This window comes from Plecotus auritus (genome assembly GCF_963455305.1).
Source record: "Plecotus auritus genome assembly, chromosome: 1".
In the NCBI taxonomy this organism is placed as follows: Eukaryota; Metazoa; Chordata; class Mammalia; order Chiroptera; family Vespertilionidae; genus Plecotus; species Plecotus auritus.
In genome coordinates, this window is record NC_137770.1 from 84,557,382 (window position 1) to 84,583,694 (window position 26,313).

General features: G+C 44.1%; 1 protein-coding gene across 1 annotated transcript in view; it reads left to right on the forward strand.

Moving 5' to 3' along the window:
- Positions 1-9,284: 9,284 nt before the first annotated feature.
- LOC308238649 (dehydrogenase/reductase SDR family member 2, mitochondrial-like) overlaps positions 9,285-26,313 on the forward strand; it is a gene marked incomplete at both ends in the record, with an annotated part of 81,760 nt that continues 64,731 nt past the window's right edge. The window contains 2 exons of the mRNA XM_080650893.1: positions 9,285-9,381; positions 10,242-10,327. Coding sequence (XP_080507019.1) covers positions 9,285-9,381; positions 10,242-10,327 — 183 coding nt within the window. The remainder of the gene's footprint in view (positions 9,382-10,241; positions 10,328-26,313) is intronic.

A 26,313-nucleotide genomic window follows, 5' to 3' on the forward strand; every position in this document is an offset into this window, starting at 1 on the left:
TGTCTTTGATGTTGCATATCCACAGTTGATTCCATTAGATTGTTAAGTAGTATTTCATTGTATGAATAAAGCACAACAGAATAATATTCCATTAATGGGTGGTATCACAGTTTATCCGCTCACCTACTAAAGAGCATCTTGGTTACTTCTAAGTTTTGGCAATTATGAATAAAACTGCTATAAACATCTGTGTATTCTCTCTTCTCCTTATGGGACTCTAGTTACATGTATGTTATAACATTTCATGTTATCCCACAGGTTACTGAAGCTCTCGTAACTTTTTCCAGGCTTTTTTTCTTGCTGTGCTTCATTTTCTTGCTGTTGCTATGTCTTCAAGTTTACTGGTCTTTCCTTTTTCAGTGCCTAACTTGCTATCAATATTTACATTTAAGATTTTGTATTTTTTAATCTCTAGAAGTTTTAAGCTATATCTAACTTTAAGGAGGGCTGGGAAATATATACTGTGTGCCCAGGAAGAAAAGGAAAATAGATTTTGGTAAAGCTATGAATCTCTGCCACAATGGTCCAGCCTGAATTCGCTCATCTCTCAAGTCTTCCATAGTCTGGTCTCTGTTTCCCTCTCCTACCACATTCTCCTTTATTTACCAAGCTCTAGTCACAATGGCTTTCTTATTGTTCTCAAACAGCATATTTTCACATGTTTTTCCCTTTGATCACAACAGTCTCCTTAGCACACCTGTCTTCCGTTTTGTTTGTTTTTCAGGTCTCAGATAAAACAGAACCTTCTCTGACCCTTGACTACTCTAATTAATATTGCTCCCACCCCAATCACTTTCTATGACATTATCTTTTTTTTTTTTTTTACCCCCATGAACACTGCAAATATAAGAGGAGTTCAACAAATATTTATTGAATGAATTAACTGCCATTTTCCATTCTGGCTCAATGATTCTTCTGTTCATGTTTCCTACTGAGGAGACCTTATCAATTGAATAGAGGTCATTTTAGGGAATATCACAAATAGATGAAACACTCTCAGTTCTGGATTGGAGATTTTTTTCTCTGATGCTCCACTGTCCCCTTGACTTCATTCATGCATGCATGAATGCATGCATGCATTCATCATTTAACAAATATTCTGCAGTTCCATTACATGTCTGGCATTTTCTATGTAGAACTGAGAATAGAGTGGTAAAAGACAAATATATGTTCTCTAGGTGCCATAATGGAGCTTATGCTCTTGTGGATTCAGGAGCACCACATTCTTTTAGTTACACCATATCACTTCCAACCCAGTCCTCCTTTGCGATTATGCATAAATGTCTACTCACAGATTCATGCCTTTCAGCCTTCAACCTCTCCTTGTTAGCATCCTCCATTTCCTCATCAGAGTGTGAACACATCCACTGGAGGACCATCAGGATCACAGGGATCATTTGCCTTAATTTTTGCTATGTCCCTGGAATCTGGATTACGGTAAGTGCTCCATAAATGTTTGGTGAATGGCAGGCCTGCTGCCATTCCCATCATTCCTGGAAGACTGGCTCACAAGATTCCTATTTTCTCCAAGTCCCACCCTCAATCTGGGTGATTTCATCATTCCCTGAATTCAACATTTAACCTTAAAATTCTTTGACATCTCTAGTTCTAGTGACCTTCAGCTCAACTTTATTTCAGCCACTCTCAAGCACAGTGATAGCTTAGATTTGTCATCATCTAAGTCTCTTCCATCTTGAAATATTAAATGAATACCACCTACCCTCTGGACACAAATTCCTGTTCTTCTACCTCTTTCTGCTCTGATTCCTCTTACATCAGTTTTTCTATAGATTGGAACCCCTATTCCCTGACCCCTCCGTATTGTCCTAATATATCAATCGCTCCACCTTTATTTTCTTGTCTGTATAGTCCAGATTGCATAATATATCACTTAAATCTCTTTCTTTTAAGCACCCTCAGTTTTTCCCACTGCTTTTCCATTGTACTCCTTTGGGAGAATGCTTGTGCTAAATCCATCCAAATGTGTATTTTTTGTTTGTTTTTAAGTATAGCTGGGTTGTTGTGGAAAACTGGAAAAATTAAGGTTTCCAATATAATTTTTTAAATTTCTTTATTGATTAAGGTGTTACATATGTGTCCTTCTTCCCCCATTACCCCCCATACCCCCCACTCATGCCCTCACCCCCCTGTTGTCTGTGTCCATTGATTTGGCCCATATGCATGCATACAAGTCCTTTGGTTGATCTCTCCACCTTACCCCCATCCTCCCCTACCTTCCCTCTGAGGTTTGATGGTCTGATCAATGTTTCTGTCTCTGGAACTGTTTTTGTTCATCAGTTTATGTTGTTCATTATATTCCACAAATGAGTGAGATCATGTGATATTTATCTTTCTCTGACTGGCTTATTTCACTTAGCATAATGCTCTCCAGTTCCATCCATGTTGTTGCAAATGGTAGGAATTCCTTCTTTTTTAGCACAGTGTAGTATTCCATTGTGTAGATGTACCACAGTTTTTTAATCCACTCATCTGCTGATAGGCACTTAGGCTGTTTCCAAATCTTAGCTATGGTGAATTGTGCTGCTATGAACATAGGGGTGCATATATCCTTTCTGATTGGTGTTTCTAGCTTCTTGGGATATATTCCTAGAAGTGGTATTACTGGGTCAAATGGGAGTTCCATTTTTAGTTCCAATATAATTTTGACTTTTAATATCACCTGGTCCTGTTCAGGACTCTCTCCCTTTCCCCGCAGAATGTACTTAAACCTTCACCAATTGTATTGGTGCACTAGAGCTAGAGGTACCATAGACTAAGTGACTTAACAGATATTTATTTTTTTACAGTTCAGGAGTTTAAAAGCTCGAGAGCAAGGTGTCAGCAGAGTTGATTTCTTCCACGGCCTCTTTCCTTGGCTTGAAGACGCTGCCTCCTCCCTCTGTCTTCACATGGTCTTTCTTCTGCGCATGTCTTTGTCCTAACTCCTCTTCTTATAAGGACACCAGTCATTGAATTAGGGCTCACTCCAATGACATAATTTAACCTTAATCACCTCTTTAAAGACCCTCACCTTCTGAGGTGCTAGGGTTAGGACTTCACCATATGAATTTGAGGGAGTGGACACAGTTCAGCCTGTAACACCAATCTTCTCAAGCCCAGTTCCTCGCCACCTCCCCCTCCATCTTCATACAGGAGGCAGGAAAATGATCTGGGAACTCCAACTTCTTGTCCCTCCCACTACCTTATGAATATTGCTCCCTGGGAGCAATATTCATAAGGTAGTGAGGGGTTCTTTATTTTCTTCACTCTCTCCCATCAGTGAAGGGTATCCTTGCCCATTTCACTATAGTCTGAGGTGCCTCTCACCTCTGCTCTAGCTGGGTTTCTCTTCCGACCTTTTTGAGGTCATTGAGCTGTTAGTCATTTCTTTTTTGTTTCTTCAATACCTCCAGTGGCAAAGTTAAGCCAGAGCAATTGATCTACCACATCTGGCCTCATCAATCTCAAAGAGCCTGTGCAACCAGGTCCTTTTCATGCTGTTTTGTATTTGGGATTCTGCTGTTGGCTGTGGGCTCCTTGTCTGGAGCAAGTGTTTCCTAAGTGTCTTAGAGAGGAAGGAGGCTCACCTGATGGCTTCTCCCTCTAAGAAGAAGGAGAAGTTTCTAAGTTTCTATATCCCTCCGTTTCTTTTGGAGACAGAGGCAGGCTTGGTGGCCAAGTGGGACAGTTCTGTAAGTATTGGCTCACTCCTAGTTTGGGAGGCTGCTGGCAGAGTCACCTGTGTTCCTGAGTCAAGAGGAAGAGTTTTGCAGGCCCCCAGAACTGTTTTCTGACTTTCTGGCTCCCTCATTTTTATTTTTTATTTTTTTAAATAAATCTTTATTGTTCAGATTATTACAGTTATTCCTCTTTTTTCCCCCATAGCTCCCCTCCACCTGGTTCCCACCCCACCCTTTGCCCTAACCCCCTCCCCCGCCACTGTCCTCATCCATAGGTGTAAGATTTTTTTGTCCAATCTCTTCCCGCACCCCTCATGCCCCCTTCCCCCTGAGAATTGTCAGTCCATTCCCTTTCTATGCCCCTGATTCTATTATATTCACCAGTTTATTCTGTTCATCAGATTTTTTATTCACGTGATTTTTAGATTCACTTGTTGATAGATATGTATTTGTTGTTATTAATTTTTATCTTTACCTTTTTCTTCTTCTTTCTCTTCTTAAAGAATACCTTTCAGCATTTCATATAATCCTGGTTTGGTGGTGATGAACTCCTTTAGCTTTTTCTTATCTGTGAAGCTCTTTATCTGACTTTCAATTCTGAATGATAGCTTTGCTGGATAAAGTAATCTTGGTTGTAGGTTCTTGCTATTCATCATTTTGAATATTTCTTGCCATTCCCTTCTGGCCTGCATAGTTTCTGTTGAGAAATCAGCTGACAGTTGTATGGGTGCTCCCTTGTAGGTAACTAACTGTTTTTCTCTTGCTGCTTTTAATATTCTCTCTTTGTCTTTTGCTCTTGGCATTTTAATTATGATGTGTCTTGGTGTGGTCCTCTTTGGATTCCTTTTGTTTGGGGTTCTCTGTGCTTCCAGGACTTGTAAGTCGATTTCTTTCACCAGGTGGAAGAAGTTTTCTGTCATTATTTCTTCAAATAGGTTTTCAGTATCTTGCTCTCTCTTTTTTTCTGGCACCCCCATAATTCAGATGTTGGTATGCTTGAAGTTGTCCCAGAGGCTCCTTACACTATCTTCATATTTTTGGATTCTTTTTTCTTTTTGCTTTTCTGGTTGGATGCTTTTTGCTTCTTCATATTTCAAATCTTTGACTTGATTCTTGTGATCCTCTATTCTGCTGTTGGATCTCTGTATATTATTCTTTATTTAAGTCAGTGTATGCTTAATTTCTAATTGGTCCTTTTTTATATCCTCGAGGGTCTCGCTAAATTTATCGGCGGTTTCTAGAAAATTCTTGAAAAACCTTATAACTGTGGTTTTGAACTCTATATCCAGTAGTTTGCTTTCCTCTATTTCTGTCATTTGTGACCTGTTTCTTTATCTCCACATTTTGGCTGCTTCCCTGTGTTGATAGAGTGGCTTTGTGTGCTAGGTGTCCTATAGGGCCCAGTGGCTCAGCCTCCCCAGTTACCTGAGATGGACACTCTTGGTGCACCCCTTTGTGGGCTGTGTTCACAGTCTTGGTGTAGTTAAGCCTTGATTGTTGTTGGTATCACTGGGAGAAATTGACCTCCAGGCCAATTGGCTGTGAGGATCAGCTGTGTCTACAATGTGAGAACTTCTGTGCTGGAGACACCCTTAAAAGGCAAGACTTGCTTCAGTGGGGCTTTGGTGCTCACTGAGTCTGCCCCCTGAGTGTGTCCCTTATGAACCTGAGGAGTTGTAATCTGGATGGTCCTACTCTGACCCCTGGGTACACTGGCTCTTGGATCTCCAAGGAGGTGCTAATTTAGCCTCTGCCTGAGGCCATCCAGCAGGAGCTACAGAGAGATCTGCAGATTCCTCTTCTTTGTTTGGGGTTTGGAGGTGCCCAGATGAGGCCCAACTGTGAAGCAATGCAAGCTGCTGTGGGGTCTTGGGTCTTCTTTTGGATGTTCTGGGTCTCTCTGACTCAGCTGCAGTTTGTTAGGTAATTTTAGATTTCAAAGGGCCAGGCCATTCATATGCAAAAGACTCTGCCCACAGCTTGGGTGGGGCAGGGTCTCAGAGGATCAACATGGCAGAGCAAACAGCTATGGCTGACCCTCAGCCCTGCCCTAAGAGGCCCCGGGTCTCAGTGTCCCTCGGTAATTGCTGCAAGCACCTCTGAGAGAAAGCCACCCTCGAGTTCCACCCGATGCCAGACAGTCCAGAGTCTCCCTGTATGAGTCTGGGTCCCCAGAGTCTCCCCCAGAATTGGAGTTCAGAGTAGTCGGGAGCTGTCTCCCTCCTGATTGAAAAAGACAGCCGTGTACTCAGTTGCCAGCCCTTTCCAGGCCCGCACCTCCATACCTCTGCCTTTACTTCCGCACCTCCTCTTAGTCTCAGTGTGCTTTTCTCTTTCCTTCTAGTTGTAGAATTTCCACTCAACCAGCCTTCCTGTGGTTCTGGATGATGTCCGTTTTGTCTTTTAGTTGTAGGTTTGAAGTGGTTGTGTGAGGCAGCAATTTCAGGTGTTTACCTATGCTGCCATCTTGGTTTCTCTGCTCCCTCATTTTTAGATCCACTTGTATTCCTTGCTCCCCTGCAAAACTGCATTCACTCTATGTCAGAAAAATTATTTAAAACTTGGAAGTAGGCAGAAGAACTGGAAGAATATTTTCAGTATAGTGTAGGGTTTGACTTTCTATCATCTCTGAGAAAAGATTAATGTATAGATTTTTGTCTGTTAGAAATTCAAATAATTCTACTAGAAGAGTTGGTCCCAAAGATTAAGGTTCATTGTCTTCTTGGATGTTAAATCATTTTTTGTCTAACCCCAAAATCTTATTTTAACATTTCCTATAAATACCTAGCTTCTCATATGTTCTCTGAATTGGTCATAACATCTTATTGGTTCTCTCAATAATTAATGAATTGGATAAGATTTTGACACCTGTTTGGTTTTTATTTGTATGAGAGTCACAATATTTTTAAATTATATTTAAACACTGATTTATTGTATTAGACTTTGCAGTAGAACCACTTTTATTAATTATGCTGCTACACTTCTTTCTTTTTATTATTTGTTTACCTTTCACATGAAAAATTGTTTAAATTCTCATTTAGAAAGAGAAAGCGCTCCAGTAATCTTTTATCATTCTGTAGCTGCCACATAATACTCCTTTTCTTTGACAAAGTTGTTTTAAAAGTTGTCTAAGATGCCTAAAGAGTTGTTTCAGACCAAATGTCTAAGGCAATATATGAAAAAATATTATTGAATATGCAATGTTAGTGGTAGAGGGGTGTGAAAGTTGCATGCCTATGGGAGGCAATTACAATGACAAGAAAAGAGTTCATTATGTTTTCCTATCGAGTTAACTTCCCCACAGAGGTTTGACCTCTGCCTGGCACTTTCAGAATCTTCATTGACCCTTTACCTCAATCAGCTTTTTTACCTCTCAAAGTAGGTTGAAAGTTTCCAGCTGCAATGCCTCCACACAGACTTTCTCTTACATCACCATGGAAACAAGATCCTCACTGTGGAAAAAAATCACATTATAATGAGGAAGACTACTGTAAATATGGAATAGCGAACAGAGTGGAACTTGTAGTGGACTGAGTGACAGCCAGGGCAGTTGGAAGAAAGAGAGAGGGTGTTTTGCTGGCCTCAGATGGAGAGACAAAGTGTAGAGTCTAATTCTTATCCTAGGAGCCTGAGTTCTTCATGCCAGTACCTGGCTAGAGGCTCCTACTATGGTGATGCAGCAGCGATAACAAGCAGAATACTAATGTCTCCAAGTTGCTTCTGCATATTATTTGGGGATATCCAGCAAAAATGACATTTAGTAAGTGTTATGGACTGAAAGTTTGTGTTCCCTCCAAATTCATATGTTAAAATCTAATCCCCAGTGTGATGGATATTTAGAGATGGGCCTTTGGGAGGAAATTAGGTCATGAGGGTGGAGTCCCATGATGGGATTAGTGCCCTCTAAGAGGGATCAGACAGGGTTGGCTCTCTTCCCACTCTGTGAAGATACAATGAGAAATCATCAGTCTTCAACCCCAAAGAGAGTTTTCATCAGACCTTTGACCATGCTGGCACCCTAGTCTCGGACTTGCAGCTTCCAGAAATGTGAGAAATAAAATTTCAGTTGTCTATAAACTATCCAATCTATGGTACTTTGTTATGGCAGTCCCAACAAAGAGATGGTGCAAATTGGTAAGAAAAATATTAATATCTAAGTAGATAGATGGGCAAGATTTATGAAAAACAATACATAACAAAGAAATCTAAGTGGCCAATAAACATGAAAAAGTTCAACTTAATAATCAATAAACTATAAATAAAATCAACAATGCCTTACCATTTTTACCCATCAAGATGACAAATATTTTATTTTTTCTATTTTATGTTGATTTTAGAGAGAGGAAAGGAAAGAGGGAGAGAGAAAGAGAGAGACATTAATCAATTGATCAGTTGCCTCCCACACACGCCCCACAACGTGGGTATGTGCTCTGACTGGGAATTGAACCTGCCACCTTTTGGTGTATGGGACAATGCTCCAACCAACTGAGCCACAACAGCCAGGGAAAGAAGACAAAGATTTTAAAGGGACAATACTTACAATGGTGATAAGGGATGCAATGAGTACATTCATACATTTTTGGTGGAAGTGGAAACTCTACAACTTTTTAGGAAATCAACTTGGCATTATGAATCAAGGACTTCATTTAATCCAGGAATTACAGTGGTAAGAGTCAATAGTAAAGAAATAATTTATAAAATATCGAGTGCAAAATTATTTATAAAATCAAACATTGGAAATAGCCTGAATGCCCCCAAATAAGGAAATTATTAATTATGTGTAACCTGCCAGTCTCCCCTCGCTCACCTCACTTCAACCATGTTGTCCTCTGTGCTGTAACCTGAGTGAGCCAGGCTTGCTTCTGCATCAGGAAAACTGTACTACTGTTCTCTCTCCTTGGAATATACTCTCACCCTAGATGCTTACATGGTTTGCAACCTTACATCATCCAGGTCTTTACTCAAATGTCACCTTCTTAGGGACACCTTTTATAAAACTACAACCCTCTGACATATTCCTCTTCCTGGCTTCATTTTTCTTCCTAGCCCTTATCACCATCTAACATTCTATGCAGGACCTCGATTACAAGTCAATCTATCCACGAAGTTCATCATTGTCTAGTTGCCTTGAAAAAGGTTTTAAATTTTAAAGCCTAATTAAATTCTACATTTCATTGCACTGCAAGTTATTGCATGTTTCTAAAAATAAGACAAAAAGAAGGACCTGTGAATCAAATCGAGATTTAAAAGGGTAAAGGCTCCAAAATGTGAAATTAGCTGAGTGAGAAGCCCTCTTTCTTATTATGTGATAGTGACGTAGCTGGTTAAACCCTTCCTACTGCAGCTTAGCTGTCTCAGACCAAATGTCTGGTGAAGCTGGAGTTTTAGGAGATGTGGTAGAAAAATATCAGGATGTTAGAAGATACTGGCTATTACCTGAGGCTTTTAGGAAGGTCTTACAAAACAGAGACAAACTTTGTTCTGAGCTGATCTGGCTGAAAACAGAACAGGGACAACATACAGCAATTATAGGGGCCTAAATCAGGGCCATTTGTATCCTGACTCCATTCATCTTGAGGTCTAGGGATTGACACCCCTGGAGTCATGCAATGCATGACAGTGGCAGTGCTGCAGGGGGAGGGGCTGAGTGTGATGGGCACCGTGCACCATGTGCAAAGACCTGGAGTGGCTGGTGGCCCCGGTGAGGGAGCAGAGGTGAGAGCACACAGACCCAGCCCAGGATAGTAGGGCTCTAAATCAAAACACTTAAAAATATTCTTGGATATCTACTGTGTGTCAGACATATAGTAACGCTCTAGCACATTACTATGTGAGGAGCTCAATGTTGTCATAACAGCTATATGGTGTGAAACAGACCTAGAGAGGTTAAGTGGCAAGGATGATTTTGAACTGAGGTTTGCCTGACTCCAAAATCCATGTTCTTAACCTTAATCCTACACCTGGCAGTTCCCTGCAGGGAATAGACACCCGGAGCTCGAACAAGAGAAGCTGGGACAATGCCCGTAGCAGGGGCAGCCCTGTGGATGGGAGCAGGGGAGATGTCAGGTTGGGTGGTCACGGTGAGAGTGGGTGCTGCTCAGGGGCTTTCCAGGAAAAGGCCATTTTTGAAGAGAGTCTTGAAGGAGAATGGGAATCTGCCAGATATGTTTTCCAGAGAAGAGACTCCAAGTATGCAGGACTTAAAGAGTGAAGATTCCTGGTAAGGAGGCAGCACCAGGAGGAGGGTTGTACCTGGCAGAAGAAGGGATAAAGAAGGAGAGAGCCCCACAGGACTGGAAGCTCTGAGTTCAGGTGGGGTGTAAGCATATGTCTTATGCACTGTCCAGTTTTCTCCCGGGTGAGTCTTAGGGTGAGAGAATTAAGCATGAGGCCCTGATGACACTGGCAGGAAATGTTGCTCAGTGTTCCAGGACGCACATGGCAGGGATCCCTGATAGGGTAAGCCCTGGCAGATGACTGTGGAGGGAGGAGGAGGCTCCTGCTCCACTGTTTGATCTCTTCCTCACTCTCTGTGCTGCCTCCATCTCCTCCAACCCCCAGCCCTGGAGCTCTGTGGGGACATCAACTTCCTGGTGTGCAACACGGTGGTCATCCCCTGGCAGGAGCACCCAGGGGCCAGTGAACAGGTGTGAGACAAGGTAAGACCCTGGGAGCACAGAGCTGTGAAGTTCTGTTTCCCATCTCTACTCACACACCTGCCTGTATTCTCAGCTGCTCCCACCCCCTTACCTTTGAGCCACAGCCCTGGTTCCGTTGGGTAGAGCACACCTGGATTAGTCTGCTCAGGTGGTTAATGATACTGAAGAACTTCTCTCCTTCAGCCCTATTCCAAACCCCAGATGTGAGGGAACTCACCCAGCTCTGAGCCAGATCCTCTCTCCTGGCTTAGGCTTCTGAAGCTATTGCAGTCTGGACTCACTGGCACCCACTCTTATCCTGTAGTTTGGGGTGTCCCATGGACGCCTCACCTTTCACAGAAAGCTGAGAGAAGGGACCTCCATTCAGGCCCACCATCCAACCCAGACCCCACCCGGCACTATGGGGCTTCAGCTGCCACTGGTGTCCTGAGGGTCCCCTGAGAGGGGTCAGCAAAGTCCTGACTCTCCCCACCACCGTGTCAGCAGATCTGGGTCTTGTGGTCAGGGTGAGCCATTCCTTCCTTTTAAGCTTCCTCTATTGACCACCCTCCCTTCTCTCCTTGCAGACCCTGTTCCACTTACTCATGTTTGTTTTCACATTCCTTGGCCTTCCCAGCCCAGCTCTGCCCCATTCCTCCCCTGCCCAGCTAATGGCTTTTATAGGACACTCAAATTTCAGCATCTGCTCTTGAGCTTTGCCCCACACAACACTGGTGTTTATAGTGCCATGCAAATTCTTACTTCTACTCATTAATATAGATACCAAGACACTAGATTTTCTAATGTCCTTTCCCGATTTGATTTTCACTGACCTGCTTTTCTGGAGGGTAGTGTGTGCTGTGGAGGGTCTGTGCAGCGAAGGACAGTGAGGGAGTTCTTAAGCCAAGTATTCCTGGAAGGCAGGGCACATCACTTAGATCCCTTCTCTGCCACGACTCCGGGCCCACACTGGGAGAAGAGCAGCACAGACCCCCAGCTCCTCCCCACAGGATTTCAGGCCCTCCAAGGACCTTACAGTTCCCCTGCCCCCGCCCCCTCTGATTTCAGACCTGGGCCCTAATGCTGAGCCAGCTGTTACTCCATGGAGAAGAGGGCCCTGAGGCCGTGGATTTGGGACGACTCTGCCTTGTTCTCTATGCCAAGGGGACACGCGGGGAAGGGGCTCCCAAGTGGAATATCCCAAGCAGAGCAGGTAGGGGTGTGTTCCTGATGCCAGGATCTCTCTCCTGTTGCTTCCTGAACCACATCTTTAGGCTACTTGATCCCCAGGGGATGTGACCAACACAGTGAAAGGGAACATTTGGAGGCAATGTGGCCAACAGATTGCAAACCCACAGAGGAGCCTCGATCACCTCCGATGTGCTCTGTCCTAGAGAATGGCAGGGTAGCTGCAAGGGATGGGCCTGGGGTTGTAACCCGGAGTGCCTAAACCCTCCAAAGAGGCCAGAGGAAGGCCCTCTGTTCCTCCCATGTGCCTCTGTAGTCTCTCACGACTGAGTTTCTCCCCACTTTTGCTCTTCTTCTCATCTGAGTCAGCAACCAGTTCCCGCTCCTGCTCTAGAGTTAGATTTATAACTCAGCTGACTCTAAATGCATTTCTCTCCCAAGGGAGTAGCCACATACACGCTCCCCCCCCCCCCGCCCCCCTCCCCCTGGTTGGAAACGACTGCTGTAACTTCACACCTGGGCTCCATGCTCCCAGGCCTGTTCTCCAGGGACCCAGCTGCGATTGGCCCTGCCCATGTGACTGGTTTCCCAGCACCACCCCCACTTTCCCTTCTTCTCCTCATGGTCCAGTTCTGTCTCCTCATCACTTGGAGACGCCCATTTTCTGGAAGCACCTGGCTTCTCAGTTGTGCTCACCTTCCACCTTGTCACGTCTGTCTTTCTCCTCCCAGGGACAGCTCTGATGCTGCTCTGATGCCATGGCTGTGTCTGTGCGCCTCAAACAGTGAGTGGTGAACTTCAGAATGGGGCAGTGGAGCAGATACCGGGGTGTGGGAGAAGTGAATATTGATCCCCTGTGATAATAAATCCAAGCACACAACATGGTACACCTGTCCTATCCACATTTAAAACCCACTCATTGTCGTTATCTCATTCAGTCCCCACAACCCCAGAGCTGCTGTGTATGGCTGTACAGGTTGGTCACTGAACAAGGGCACCCAGTTCAGGGACTATGGGAGCTGAAATCAGTCTGCTTGCCACGCCATGCACCCTGGGGTGGGACTATATTCTCCTGAAGGAAGGGGTGGCATTAACATTTGCATTTACCAAGCCAGGCACCCGTGGGGCTGTATCAGTTCAGAGGGAGTTTTTTTTATTTTTTTATTATTCACACCAGAGGGTGGTACAGGCTATCAACATCCCTGTATGACATTCCTGTGACTACCACCAGGCAGAGCTTATAAACTCCACATGGCAGATGAAGCAATTGAAACCTAGAGATCTTAACTGACTTGGCCAAGGTCAACCAGTTCAGGATATGACAGGAATCTGGCCTTGGGTCTCTTCAGTCCAGTTCCTTTAACTTGCACCTAAGCTCTTCTCTCTGGGTCTGCATGGGCAAACATAGCCTCTGCCTTCCTGACTCTTCTTTAAACCCAGCTCCATCCTGCTCCTGCTCAGATTTTGTTCCTTGGTGATTCCCAGGGGTGCAGTGAAAGAAATGTCTGAAATGCTTAAAAGTGAGCATGTTCATCCTCCGGAACCCCCGAGGCCTAGCAAGAGCCCCTCCTCTCATCTGCAGTGAACTTGTTCTGTTTCATTTTCCTTCTTCGATGCTGGGAGCCTACACTACCAGCAAAACTGCCTGCTGGGACTTTCGGGGTCCCTGACTATGTGGCGGGCATCCAAGGGCATCAGGTAAACTGCCTGCTCCTGGCGTGGTGAGGATTCAGCCCCTGGCTGCTCCCATGCCAGCCACCCTGAGCTTCCCCAGCCCAGCCAGCCACCTCTGAGACCTGCACGCTCAGGCCCCTCACACTGCAGCCCTGGTCTGGAGCCTCTGAGACCAACAGCCTCTCACTTCTCTGTCACAGAATTAGGGCCCCATCCTCTGTGGGGACTGTCCAGTGGATCCCCAGCCCCAGCATTGAGCAGGGCTATCTTCCCACAAAGGCACAGGTCAGCCAAGAGCAGCCTCTCTTTTGCCCCTTCACAATCTTATCTAGTACTGACCTTCTGAATTTTTTCTGGTTGAAGATAATCTGGATTTTATAAATTCTTTTTTTAAAGATATATTTTATTGATTTTTTTACAGAGAGGAAGGGAGAGGGATAGAGAGTTAGAAACATCGATGAGAGGGAAACATCGTTCACCTGCCTCCGGCACACCCCCTACTGGGGCTGTACCTGCAACCAAGGTACATGCCATTGACCGGAATCGAACCTGGGACCCTGCAATCCACAGGCCGACGCTCTATCCACTGAGCTAAACTGGTTAGGGCTTATAAATTCTTTTATAGTTATCTGTGAATGGCAGTGGTAGGTGGTCTCCCAGAGGAGACAGTACTCTGACTGTGTACTAATTTATCAGTCCTTCCTCTCACCCCATCTAGGTTGCACAGCTCAGGAGCTGGGATCTGGAGGGCAGAGGGGTCCTACGATATCCCTGGAGGGGCCTGGAAGGTAGGATCTGGGTGTGGAGGTGTGCTGGGCCTTCCAGCCAGGTCAGCAAGGCCAGATGTCAGAGTTCATTAGTGCATGGGCTGAGACCTCAGTGCTGTCCTCCTTTCATGCAGGGCAGGGAGGCCAGAGGACTGTGTAGGACTCAAGTCCATCTTGTGCTCTCCAAGCCCAGCTACCTCACCAAGAGAACGTCATGGTGCCACTTCTCCTTAAGGCTCTGACATCCGCCGCCAGGCCTGAGGGCTGCTGCTCTGGGTGTAGATACCACATTTTACCCAGGGAAGCAGACGGTGATGAGGTAGGAGAACAAATGTCAGGCTCCTAGGAGGTGTCATAGGCACCAGGTGCTAGCTGACAGAATTCTAAGACAGATCTAGTGTAGGGCAGGTCAGGCAACAGGACAGAGTTGCTGCTGAGCTGATAAACTTATTTAGAAACTCCTAACCTTGCTTTCTTTGTGAAGAAGGCCAGTATGAGCAGGCACTTTGCCTACAAAGGCCATCCCCACATCAGTGGTCCATTTCCTCACCACTGCCCCCATCCTCAGGACAGCCTTCCTCCACATTTGTCACTTGAGCATCCTGAAATGCAAGAAAAGAGAAAGTCTTTGCCTGGGGGGTTAGGGAGGTGGTGATTAAATGTCATGCCCAATAGCCCAGGAGCACGGCCAGGAGCCAGTCCCTCAGAAGCCCAGGGGCTCTAAGAGGTGATTCATTCAGTTGTCTCCCTCCCAACCTGGGAGCCATGGAAATAATCCTGAACTAGGAATGATTGATCTTTGGAATCTCTCTTCTGCTGCTCTCCTTACTTTCTGGGCCTCAGTTTCCTCAGCTGTTAAATAAAGGGATGGATTCATAATCACCTCTCCCTCCTCCTCTGGCTTTCTGTGAGATTCACCCAGTGTTTTCTGACCATCTGACCCCAGGACACAATGTTCTTGGTGGTTCCAGTTCCTGTTAGCATGTGCCACTCTGAGACATCGCAAAGTGATGGCCTCTCTCCTAACCAGGTTCCTATTAGGGAACAAAGAAAGCCAGGAAAATCTCGGGCCCTCAAGGAGTGGTGACTCACACCCCCAACTTCACCCCATATGAGGTGAGCCCTTCCAGTCTATCACAGTTACATCCCAGTCCTTGTTCACCTGCTCCTTTGTGCTCACACCAGCTCCACAGCTTCACCAATACCACGCTGTGACCCCCTCCTTTACTCCCCTCCCTTGGCTGGCCCAGTTCCCAGGTCCCTCACTGGTTTTCTCCAATGGCTTTGTAAAACTGCCACCAGCCATTCTTTCCCCACAGCTTCACTTCTGTTCATTCTAAGCAGTGACCTGGCTGCATACTTCACAGAGTGAACAATGGCAATAAGATGGTACTCATCAACTTTCCCCACTCTGGTCCAAAACTCAGTCATGTTTGCTGCTCTTCTTACCATAAAGCTCTCAGTGAGAGCCATGTATCTTCCCTCTCCAGGGGAATCCTTTCCTGTCCACTTAGGATCTTATCTTCTCCCACCCTCTGGGCACCTCAGTTTCATGGTCCATCTTTTATCTGTAGCTTCAACCTTTTCAGAGCCCTTTAAACACAAAACAAATCACCCAACAAATAAAACTCGAACTCTCATATCTCTAATTGCCCTAGAGCCACCATGTTATTTTGCTCCTTCCTGTAATAGTCCCTCTCTCCTGTGTCTTCTGCAGGTTTTTCCATTACCAATGCACTTGCTGAGGTTTTATTTTCCTACCTTTTGGGTGTTTAGGAACTTAACATGCAGCTATCTGCTGTTCTCCACATACTCAGAAACTCAGTATGGTCTTCGAGGATTCTTTCCTAGTCACAGAGGTAAGCCTCTGAGCCTATGGATCTCTTATTGTTGTTGGTGTTTTCTTTTCTGTCTCAGAAATTGACCACTTCTTCTACTATGTGGTTGCCACCATGGGCTTCATTGTCTGCCCAATTGCCTAGTCTATCATTTCAGTCCTGCTCCAAGGAAATTTTTTCTAGGTCTCTGGAGAATGGGGGAGCAGGTATCGGTCATGGATTTTCTTTCAAGTTCTGGGAACAAGTTAGTGTCCACAAATGAGCTTCCAGGACAATGTCATGACCCTTATCAAGAGAGTTTAATGCGACGTCCCCTCGGACAGCTCACAAAGGAACTGGTAGGTAATGATTAAATGTCATGCCAATGTCTCACTGCCTGACCTTTTGGGGCCTCGGTGGTCCATCCCAGGGCTCCAACCAGGCAAAAAAGTGTTTTCCTCTCCCCTCGTTGGTATCTCAAGGCTCATGAAGTGGTATTCTGTGAGGGTTAGGAGAGAGATGCAAAACCAATGAAGCAAGAGACGGAAACAGATTGCAATACGTGAGGAAGACATGGATCTACTGGAGAAATAAAATCAAATACCTAGGAGTTTGGAAAAGCTTGTGGGCGAGGGGAGGAAATGGAGGGAGAAGGGGAGGAAAAGGAGAGGCAAGAGAGAGTTAACATAGGTTGTGAATATGTAAGAAAATACTGTTATGTGGAACTTGAAGGTTGTTTGGGGCCCAGAGAGTGAGCAAATTTGCATAAGGAGCCTGGAGAATTCTGAGAGAAGGAATAAGACCCATATCCCTCTTGATGGCCTTAAAAAATCAGGTGTGTGTGTGGGGGGGGGGGGTGCAGGGAGGGCGGGCAACTTGACCAAGTCCCAGTAAAGCTTTAGCATACAATATAGGAGAATATGCCATGACTTTCTAGTAGGGAAAGATTTCTTTAACGGGATACAAAAATACCAGCCGTACAGGAAAGATTAATACATTTGACTACATTAAAATTATGAGCTTCTTTTTTATTAAAGACACTATTAAGAGGGTTGTAAAGTAAGCCACAGAGCTGGAGAAAATACAACCAATGAACAAATGAAAATGGGCAAGAGACTCCAAATGATTCTTAATAATACAGGACTTTCCACCCTGGCCAGCATTGCTGAGTCACCCGTGCACACAAGGGTCGTGGGTTCAATTCCTGGTCACGGGCATGTACCTGGGTTGCAGGTTTAATCCCTGGCACATGTTGGGGTGACTGTGGGAGGCAACCAATACATGTGTCCCACTCACATCAATATTTCTCTCTCTCCCCCCCCCCCCCAATTCCTACCTCCCTTCCACTCTCTCTAAATTCAACAACAACAAAAATCCTTGTGTGAGGATTAGCAAAACAAAAAATAAAATAAAACAGGATTTCTGAATGACCCATAAATATATAAAAAGGTGCATAGCCACATTAGTAATCAGGGAAATTAAAAAAAAAAATCACACAATGAGATACACCAGAAAATTAGAAAAAGCCTGGCAATATCAAGTGTTGGTGAAGATGTGGAGCAACAAATACACTTCTAGGGAAGTTTAAAGGAATGCTGCCACTATGGAAGACAGTATGGCACTGTCTACTAAAGCTGAGCATTCCCCATGGGACAGCAACTCCACTTCTAGATACATAAACAACAGAGATAGATGTGTGCACTAATGTCACATCCCTTGTAATAGACCTAAACTGAAACAACCCAATGTCCATCAACAGTAGAATGTATAAATAAATGTTGTTTTCTTCATATGATGGCATACTCTACAGATGTGGAAAGGGAAAAAATGAACATGGACTGTTATGAGCAAGGAGTGAACACACAGTAACCTGGACTCAAACATAATATTGGTGAAAGTAGCCAGTCACAAAACAGTACATATTTCATGATTCCATTTATCTGAAAAGTCACAGAACTAAACCATAGTGTTTAAACTGAGTGGTTAGGTGGTAGAAATATAAAGAGAAGCAAGGCAGTGATTACTCTAATGGTCAGAATACTGAGGGAGGGGTAGTGGAGAGAAGGGGTGCATGGTGTTTGGGGAGATGAAAGAGCTTTTGGGGTGCTGGCAATGTTTGTTTACTGGCTTGGATGGTGGTTGTGTGGGTATTTATCTTGAGGTAATCATTGCACTTACTGCATATTTTTGTTTGGGGCTCTTCCTTGTATGTGTGCTCTATTTCACAATTTAAAAGTAAAAAAATTTACTTTAACCCTGGCTTGGTAGCTTAGTTGGTTAGAGTATCATCCCAATATGCTGAGGTTGTGGATTAGATCTCTGGTCAGGGCACATACAAGAAGCAACCAATGAATGCATAAATAGGTGGAACAACAAATAGATTTCTCTCTCTCTCTCTCTCTTTCTCTCTCTCTCTCTCTCTCTCTCTCTCTCTCTCCCTCTCTCTCTCTCTCATCAGTAAATTTAAAAAATTAGTTTTACTTCACCTTCATAGCAAAGAAGATACAGATGTTTGGAGTGGGCCTACTTGCAAAACTCTGGTAGTTGTAGTGTGTGTGTGTGTGTGTGTGTGTGTGTGTGTGTGTGTGTGTGTGTGTTGGGACAAAGGGATGGCACTGGTATTGCAGTTGGAGCCACGTTTCTCTCCCCCTTTCTGTGGGGCGTTTTAGCACCCATCTGGCAGCTGATGCTAGGAAACCTGTCTCTGAAAGAGAATTCAGGACCTGGTTATCCATCTAAGGAAAATCATCAAGTCTGGTCAAGTTTGGAGTATACACCGAGGATTTCAGTTCTCTAGATGTGGCATTATAATCTATAAATGCTGCTCCAAAGAGTCTGTAAAGAAACCTTCATCCCAGGGCCCAAGAGCAGTGGTGTGTGGACATGGATGTTTGTTGTGTTACATATAGCATGGCCACAAATGTTGATTCAGTTGGTACAGATTGAATCTCAGATCCAGTGCTTTGAGACAATAGACTTTGGAATCAAAACTGCTAAAGATGAAGACAGTAGACCATTTTTAATTTTTAAAAATATGTTTTTATTGATTTCAGGGAGGAAGGGAGAGGGAGAGAGAGATAGAAACATCAATACTAATCAGCTGCCTCCTGCACACCCCCTACTAGGGATCATTCGTAACCTCTTGGTTCATGGGTGGATGCTCAACCACTGAGCCACACTGGTCAGGTGGTCAACCATTCTCTCTCTCTCTCTCTCTCTCTCTCTCTCTCTCTCTCTCTCTCTCTCTCTCTCTTTGATTTCAGAGAGGAAGGGAGAGGGAGAGAGATAAAAACATTGATGAGAGAGAATCACTGATCGGCTGCCTCCTGCATGCCCCTTACTGGAGATGGAACCTGCAAACTGGGCATGTGCCCTTTGAACAGAATTGAACCTGGGACCCTTCAGTCTGCAGGCTGATGCTGTATCCACTGAGCCAAACCAGCTACAGCTGGTAAACAATTCTTGAAGGGTGCATGGTCTAGGATTCTTAGAAGTAGGAGCTCTCTTTCGTGTTTGTACTGCATTATGAATTATAAAAACCAGATATGGAAAGAGAATGAATTGATTGGGTATAATACTTAACATACATGATTAGGAACCACTGACCAAAAAGAAATTCCTTTGTGTCTTTATTCTGGTCATATCATGTTTATACAGTGTTTAGGGGAAACTCCATAAGAGAGGACTGTAAACAATTGTTTATACATTTTAACTAATGGCCCACAATATTTCTTATATTTTGGTTTGTGAAAAAGTGATAAATAATAATTGTGAGTCCATGAGGGACAGATTAGCTCAAGCAAGTTTATAGGCCATCACATTTATGAGCTATTTTATAAAACCCTAAGATGTATTATTTTAAAACAAAATATCTCATTTGTACCTAAGCAGTATGTACATTTTGTATGGTTCAATTTCTAACGCTTCTGTTCTGTTAGGGATTTTACTATAAATGTTGAGGCAAGAGCTGGGTAAAAATAGGTGTGGCATGGGTGGCTGTCACCAGTGCTGATATTGCTCCCATGGACTTCCGCCCATCTTGTTCCTTTGTCCTTGATCTTTCTCAAACCATCCTTTCCTATTAGAAAGAGGCATACAATGCCTCAAAAAGCTGATTTATTGTTAAAGTAAACAGTGTAATTGATCAGTACATACCTAACTCACCACCTCTGTCGTTGTTTTCATAGTTACTGAGCTTTATGTGTTTCTATCCATGAGTCATATCTGTGTTTCTATTTATGTATCCCCCTAGATAACTAGTAACTTCATATGGTCCAAAAACATCTATTCCTTCATCTGCCCTCCTGTCTGTTCAGGTAAGTGTTGTAGTGTAACCCCCATCTTACAAAGGACGCCTCAAAAAGTCAAATTATGGAGTCATTTCTTAAAAGCCAGCAGCATACAAGGGAGCAAAAGCGCTCCAGACCTCGCAGCCCCGAACAGCTCGCCACATCAGGCTTATATTGGCAGAATATCACAAAAGTATTGATTACATCTTTGGGTCTGGAATGAGGAACCTGTTTCGCGAAAAAGCATTTTTACAGAAGCGAAATTGAGCAACTTAGTTATCTAAAGTATCTACGAATCACTGAATCACTGAATCGACAGAAACACATTATCTGGACAATTTCGAATAATTGTGCTGTCCAGATTCCGGGACCACTGAGTCAACTGAAACTCAGTTATCTGTAGCTACTGAGACAATTTAGGATAATTGTGCTGTTCTGATTCCCAGAAGAATGTGCTTCAGTAACCAGTGAGATCACAATCAATGGGATATTTAAACCATCATCAATGGAGTATTGGGATAGCATACATAAATTCAGAAAATCAAAATAACTTTTAAATGAGTACAGAACCCAAAACAGCAAGGTTAAAATATTCAACAGCAATTTTTACCCAAGTATGGTTGCTACCATACTTCATAAGGACCTGTTCCTCTTACACCCATCTGCTCCAAACAGTCTCTCCCCTCCTCCTAAAGGGGGTTGTGGAAGGTGGATAGTGAAGGCCCATCTGAGTTTGAGCTCCAGGGCTGTTCCACCTGTCCGGTTTACACCTCACTCTGCCAGCATGTATTTGGCACTGCCAGTGATGAATGCTCCCCCAGAAGTGCCCAGAACTGCAGGGAAGGAAGGATTCACAGGCTGGGTGGCTCTAGGAAGAAGTGAGCGCATATGTGAGAGGAAAAGGGGTAGATGGAATTGTCTCCAAACTTCAATTCTCTTCCTCAATGGCTTACCCTCTGGGTTCCAACTTATCAGAGGCTTCCTTCTCTTCTGTTGTTGGCTATGCCTGAGAGCAAGCAGTCACATCCCCAACAGCAGCCATCATCTCTCCCTCTCAGAATAGCCCTGGTCTTCCTATCCTGACCTGGACTTCCCACCAGATGAGCATTAAAAACATGGTGATTTGGGGTGAGGATACCTTAGTTTTATGGCTTCTTCTTAACCCTCTTGCTAGAAATGAGGTCAAAGTTTGCATTATGACTTTGGGTCACAGGCAAAAGACTAGCCCAATTTGTGCCAAATTGGCCATCATGCATAGCTACTTCAAAAGCCTTAAGGAAGGCATTTTTGTCATTTTTACTAGTACAACTTTAACAATTGCAACTGAATCTTATATGTAATCAAATGGAGATAAAAACTTTAAAATTTTTTCTGTGCTCTAACATTTCTAAATTTTTTCATTAGGAATAAAATTTAAAAATGTTTTTAAGTCAGATGCTTGGTTAAATACTGGCTACTTATCATGAACTTAATACACTGTTCAGGGCTGGACTTAGATATTTAACAACAAATCACATTTTCTTAAACAAAATAGAAACACATGACTTGAAAACCATGCTTGTTTGTGGGGAAAATGGAACAAACACCTGAAAGTGGAACTTTTCTGGAAAATCTGGGTCACACAGTCGTGTATTTCTTAGAGGATCCGTGTGCCATCACCAGAACCCAAATTGTTCAAGAACGAAGCTTTTCCACTTTGCTCTGTGCTGGGCAACCCCGAGTGCCTCTGCTGCTCTGGGCTAAGGTGCAACTGATGATGGGTTGGCTTCAGAGGCAAAACAATTTCTTTGCCAGTGACTAGGAATGTAAATCTGAGTTATTATGTTATATATCATTTTTAGTTGGTAGTGGTTTTAATCAAATATCTATAAATGCCAGGAGTAAAACAATTCTTCAACATATGTAGTTGTTGCTCTACTCATTAGATTTGGAATCTGGTTAATTCATTAGGTTTGGAATCTTGTTAATTTATTGATTTATTCACCAGTTTCTACTGAGAACCACGTAAGTGCCAAGTGCTGCCAAAGGGTTTGGGGATATGGAATACAGACCAGTTCCTGATCTCAGGGTGCACCCAATCTAGTAGGTAAATAGACATATTGGCAGGTCAGAGGGTGAGACGTCCTATAACAGGAATGAGCTGGGTCTGTGGCCATATGGAGGCTAAGCACATATGGAGTACTGCTGTTACAGAAAACCGAAGAACAACAAAGCAATACTTAGAGAGATGGAGTTACATTTATTACGCGTGGGTCGAGAGGAGAATGTCTCTCAAATTCTGGGCCCCAACATGCAGGAATTTTCCCTATTTATATGTTTTTACCTTCTTTGTCTCCCAAATATGGGGTGTTTCCGGCCCCTTTTGCAAGTTCTTAAAGAGCCCGTATGTGCTGGGGCCTCAAGACCTCAACCAGAGGCCTGGCCTGGCGCCAGCACTGATAACCTTGTCTGGGGAAGGTTTAATGGCCTCTCTGAAGTGGGAGTAGTCTTAGCAAGCAAGAATTTACAGAAGCCAAATAGCAGAGCTAAAATTTCAAACAGCAGTATTTATATAAGATGGATGCTTCATTCTCCACTGGTTTTATGTACATGAGTCAAATCATTGACTCTTAGTCATTGTAGTTATATTTACCCCTGAGGACTATAATCTTAATTTTCTGCCTAATACAGTTAGTGGGCCTGCTTATAAGATAAGGGCCCGGAATTAGGGCCAGGAGCAATCTTTAGAGAGTCCAAAGGGTCCTGGACTCTCAATTTTTCCTCGGCTGTTTTAAGCCAGGTGTGATGAAGCCACGTTGGGATTCCATTGACCTTGACTGCCGTGGAGGTGCTCCTTTCCAGGTAGGAGTCAGTCCTCAGGTGGCAAATTTCTTTACCCAAACAGAGTCACCAGGGTGGAAGGGATGAACCAGATCAAAAGTTGGTACAGGCAGAGTATCTCAGATGTGCTTCTGGATTGCTTCCTGGGTAGACTATAAAGCCTATAAGAACTTGAATAAAGACTGGTTATGGATTTTAGCTTTTTCTAGATTGGGTAGGTCAGGATCTGGAAGAGTCACTAGAATCTGTAGAGGCCCCACTGGTTTTAGGGCAGCCTCCTGGGCAGCTTCATCTGTGGCCCAGTTCCCTCTTGCTTCTGTGGAGAACCCTTACCTTATTGTAAATGCATACCTGCTATCAATATAAAGTGTTACTGATTTTTCTTTTGTCTACCAGAGAGCCTAAAACTGGGTGACTCAAGTGTTTGACATCCAGTGCTCTAGTGTGTTCTGGAGTAAAACCTCAACCTAATGTGTGGCAGTTAGGATTAGTTACTGCCCTAGGGTTAACTTATTTGCTTTTTCAATAAGCATAGCTGTGGCTGCTACCGCCCAGAGGCAAGCAGGTCACTCAAATGCAAGGGGTCAAGTCTTTTGGGCAAATAGGCGACCAGCCTTTTCTAGGGGCTGAGACTTTGGTGAGTACCTCTTTGCCTATGCCCCTTGTCTCACATACGTAGAGGTGGAAAGACTTAGTTACATCCTGTAGCTCTAGTTGGCCCATCGTCCCTGCTCTGCTCATGTCTGTCTAACTGCCTAATATATTACCTCAAGGATTCTGGCTCTGAATTCTTTTAGGGAAAATGGATGTTGAATTTCTTCTGTAGCTGCTTCGTGCTGAGGAGGGACGGAGTTTTTTCTCAGAGCCAAGAGATCCTTGCTGTCTGTCACAGGGATGATGAGGCCTGGGCCCAGAAGGAGGTGGGCTTGTGACCTGGCAGAGACAAACTGTAACAAATGGTCCAGTGGAAGGGAAAGAAAGCCTTTCAGTTTTAATAACTTCTATTGAAATAGAATTTTTTCTCCTCAAAATTACCTCTATGTTTATCAAAAGAGCCAGATAAAGACTAATTTACCTATTGTATTTAATTTGGCCTGATTGTTTGCATAAACACAACAAGAATGGTAACTGACTACCTTTGCAGGAATTTTATGATTGAATCTTATTGTGCCCCGTAGGGCAAGGAAGCCAAGCCATCCAGCTGCCGTCAGGCCTGTCTGTAGTATCTGTTGAGTTAGGTGAATCCCTCACCTGTAGCGACTCCACCTGGGCCCACGCCCTAGGTTTTAAGGCCCATCTCAGTAGCCCTCCTACTCGTCACGGCCTAGAGTGTGTGGGGTTCCTCAGGGACGCAGAGTCATCCTTATTGCTCTGACCAACCACCAGTGATGGTAGGGCATGGGCCTGATGCTCCAGCACCAGGCATTTTCAGGGCTCCCAAGCAGGATACCAGGCTTTCCTTGGCACTCTTATTGGCTTCAAGTCTTTAGAGTTCAGACAGGGCTCTTTAAAACATGACACTCCAGTCAAAGTTTCTGGTCAATAAAACCACTATTAGAAACCGGTCTTATTGAATTTATGCAGAGAAATGTATTGCCATGATTTATTAAGCATTGCCAAATTTCACAGGAATTATATAAGGAGAAAAATATACTGACCTGCTTTAAGATCTTCTGATTTTCCTTGTCAGTCCTTTCTATGGATTCTTCAGAGTAATATAACTGTCTTCAAATGACAAGGAGAAATTCAAAATGTGTCTATATTCAAGTAGACAATTATAGCTGTCCTTATAGTAGGGTTCCCCCTACTTAACTTGTCCTTATAATTTCGTATGGTCTCTGGGAGGGGTGACATGCCCTCTGAGAAAGGACTAAGGGAGCTTTATTGCTTTACAGGGTCTCATATGTCACAGGACCTCACAGGGTCTGTAATTCCTGTAACAAAGGGCTGGTACTCACTACTTCCCTCTGTTCCAAACAGGCCTTCCCCAGTTTCCTAAAGTTGAGGTTTGTGCCACCCCTGACATGGGCATGGTCACACAGGCCTGCAAGACAGTAACATTGGCATTGTGGCCACCTTAGGCAGCCAAATCTTCTGCTACCATATATGACATATGGTAGGGCTATACAAATATCTTAGGGAGGTGACTAAAGTCTATTCTTGACCTTCCTACACAAAGCAAAATTGTCCTTGTCTTTCTGGCGTCATGTCCATGAAGACACAGGCATCATCTAAATCTATTATACAGCTTTCTGCAGGTCACTGTCAGGGCTGTGCATGGTGGCCAGTTCTTCTTTCTAGTCACAAACACAGCCTGTCTAATTTCCCTAAATTTTATACTGGCATGGGAGAGAGTTGTTTTGCTGTAAACAGGCAGCTTAACCCCTACATAACTGGGCTTGGACATCTGCCTAGAAAGCCGTAATTTATAAGTTTAACATGTGGCCTTAGGTCCTTCCAACCCAACAGGGTCTCTGCCATTCCTCAGTCAGACTCCTCCTCTCTTGGAGAATCTCAAAGTCCTGAAGGCTCCCCAGTCCAGGGAGAGTGCCTTTCCTTTGCTCTTTGACTTTAAGCTGCCGGTCCAAAACAGCCAGAGTTGCAGTTAGAAACAGCTTTGCATATTGCAAAGCGCTTCTGTGGCAGTGGCTTGGGTATTAGACCCCTTGTCTTCCCACCAGTCCCCTTTGTGGCAGAGCAGTGACCAGGCCTCTGGTTGAGGTCTTGAGGCCCCAGCACATACGGGCTCTTTAAGAACTTGCAAAAGGGGCCGGAAACACCCCATATTTGGGAGACAAAGAAGGTAAAAACATATAAATAGGGAAAATTCCTGCATGCTGGGGCCCAGAATTTGAGAGACATTCTCCTCTGGACCCGCGCGTAATAAATGTAACTCCATCTCTCTAAGTATTGCTTTTCTCTTCTTCGGTTTTCTGTAACACTGCCTCCTACTCTAGGTGGGGCAAGAAGAGGTGGAGGCTAAAATGTGCAGAAGTTAAGCCAAATAAACTAGGAAGAGACTGGCATTCCTGACAGAGGAAACAGCATATGTGCAATAACGACATATTTAGGAAACTTGGTTTGGTATATCTGGGGCTCAGACACGAAGAAGGAGGAGCAGTAAGAAATGAGGATAGAGATATGAGCAGAAGCCAGAGCAAGAAATCTCTCAATGTCAAGCCAAGGATGTTGGACCCAGTCTGGAGGGAGTTTTTCTTAACATTGCTTTATGAATGAGATAACCCTTTGTGGTTCCAAGCTTTATGCAAGCTCAAATTGAGTTCCTGGCCACGTTCAGGCCTGAGGCATGATCTTACAGTTGTTAAAACTCCACCTCTACATTTCAAGGCTCTCAATTTGTTCATTATTGAATATCTACTCTATTCTTGGTGTCACCCTGGGTAATGTTGATACAAAGTTGAATAAGAAAACTGAATTGA